At 30.5% G+C, this 2,257-nt stretch overlaps 1 protein-coding gene across 1 annotated transcript in view; it reads right to left on the bottom strand.

Moving 5' to 3' along the window:
• Positions 1,612 to 2,257, bottom strand: part of LOC107605478 (cytokinin dehydrogenase 7) — a 6,047-nt gene continuing 5,401 nt past the window's right edge. Inside the window, exon 4 of the mRNA XM_016307369.2 lies at positions 1,612 to 2,089. Within this exon, the coding sequence (XP_016162855.1) occupies positions 1,759 to 2,089 (331 nt within the window). The 3' untranslated portion in view covers positions 1,612 to 1,758. The remainder of the gene's footprint in view (positions 2,090 to 2,257) is intronic.

Here is a 2,257-nt window from a genome sequence, read left to right as displayed (position 1 = left end):
TATATAAACATATATAATTTAATTTATTTTTTATGTAATATATTTTATATTAATAATTAATTTTAATAGTTGATTTTTGTATAATTTATGCTAGTTGTTTTTTATTATACAGGGATGATCAAACAAAATTCAACCAAGACATGATTACATCAAGGCCGGTTAATATTGTCTCATTTAAGACACATATAGATGTATGCAGTGCTTGGTTTCCAATTGATGATTGACACTTAAAAAGATTAAAATCCAAAGAGACAAATGGGAAAAGGACTTTGTGTTAACAAATCACTAGTTAGTTTTGCTCCACGGAATTGAAAGTGACATATATATATGTACCATTCATTATCGATCTTATTACACATCACAGTTGTCATGCATCAACCAAGTATATTTAATTTAAATTTAGAATTACATTATATAAAAATATATATTATTAATATACAAAAATTCACATTAATAATTTCTCCATAAAAATATTGATTTACAATATGACCGCTAGCTAGATTACAACAAAAGGAAGAGAGTGGCTAAAAAAAATTGAGAACAACTAGGGAACCAAAAGTATATAAGCCAAAAACCAGCCAAAATATATTTTGGCTCCATAAAAAATCGGGTTTTAGTTTGTGCTCCGTAATCCTAGGAGCAGTTTTCAAACATATTATTCAAAAAATGATTCTAATTAAACGGTTTTGTTTACTTTTTGGCTGATTATTTTTGGTTCCATATACTTTTCCAAAAAAATTAAAAAAGAAAAAACCTAATAAAGGGTTAATTAAATTGGCTCATCACATTAATGAGATTTAGTAAAATTCAACCCATTATTGTTTTTCTATTTCTAAAAGCATACATTGACTTTTTTCTTAGATAATAATACACTTGACACTCCTACATTTTATGAAATATACCAGCAATAATCATTCTAGTGAAAATGATTTAGGAAAAATTAATATAAACTTAGATAATTAAAAAAAAGTGAATGTTATCATACTCTCTCTAAAGTAAGTTATCCTCTCTGATGTGTCACATTTTAATTGGGTGTTTATTTTAACCTGAGTTACCTTCTCCATTCTTTCGTGGTCGTTGCGCCTCCCAAGCATCACAGTCTCATTGGTGTTTCGTTTTCTCTTCCCAAATCATTCTTCTAGAAAAGATACTCAAACTCTCTCTAATTGCGTTTATTCCTCCCCACTCCTTTGTCGTCGTTATTACGCCTCCCGAGTATTACTGTTTCATTGGGCGTCTTATTTTCTCTTCTCAAATTATTCTTCTAAAAAGAGGTACTCCAACTCTCTCTAATTGGATTTACTCCTCCCTATTGTACTCCTTCATCGTCGTCGTTACGTCTCCCAAACACCATCTCATCGGGTGTCTTGTTTTCTCTTCCCAAATCATTCTTTCGGTAAAGGTACTCCAACTCTCTCTAATTGCTTTTACTCCCCACTTCTTTGTTGGTGTGTCTCCTAAGTATCATCGTTCTTATTGGCCGTCACCGTCTTCCAAAATATTATTAACTCTCATGAGTTTAAAGTAACTCACGTTAAAATATACACCCAATTAAAATATGACATATTCAGAGAGTAACTTATATGTTATTTTAGAAAAAGTAGGATATCATTCACCTTAAAAAAAAAGATATATATATCACTGATAAATTTCACAAAATTGTAGGAGAAATCGGTGTAACTAATTTGCCCAAAACTAAATTACACATGGCTAGAAAAAGCAACAGCTAATACTAAATAATTAATAATAGATTAATTATTATGTGATAGACAAAGGTTGGGGGATTCTGGAAAAAATTTTCTGGCCAGGAGCAAGAAGAGCCAAGGGATCAAAATTGGCCTTTCTATCAATGAACCTTGTCCACTTATCCCCAAAGTGTCGCATCCAATTCTCTTGTGAGTTGTAGTGAGGAAGATACAGCTTGAAATCAAAGCCTCTGTTGTAACACAATTGAATAATTGCATTGTTTTGTGCCACTAAGATTTCAGCATGTGGTCCCTTTGGTGCTGCTGGAACAAATCTTAGCAATGCTACTATGTAGAATATGTTACTGCTTTCTGGCACCATAACCGAGTGACGACTATCCCACCTGATTATAATCAATTTCAACTTAATTAATTACAATCAATTAGGGTAGAAGAATCAACTACTATAGATTACTGTGTAAATTATAAGATATATAATTCATGCTTTTGGGTTTTTATTTTTATTTTATTTTATTTTATTTTATTTTATTTTTTTTATAGAAAGAATATAC

The sequence above is a fragment of the Arachis ipaensis genome, chromosome B06, assembly GCF_000816755.2.
Source record: "Arachis ipaensis cultivar K30076 chromosome B06, Araip1.1, whole genome shotgun sequence".
Lineage (NCBI taxonomy): Eukaryota > Viridiplantae > Streptophyta > Magnoliopsida > Fabales > Fabaceae > Arachis > Arachis ipaensis.
Note: the sequence above shows the minus strand (reverse complement) of the source record. Positions and strands in the feature narration are given on the sequence as shown.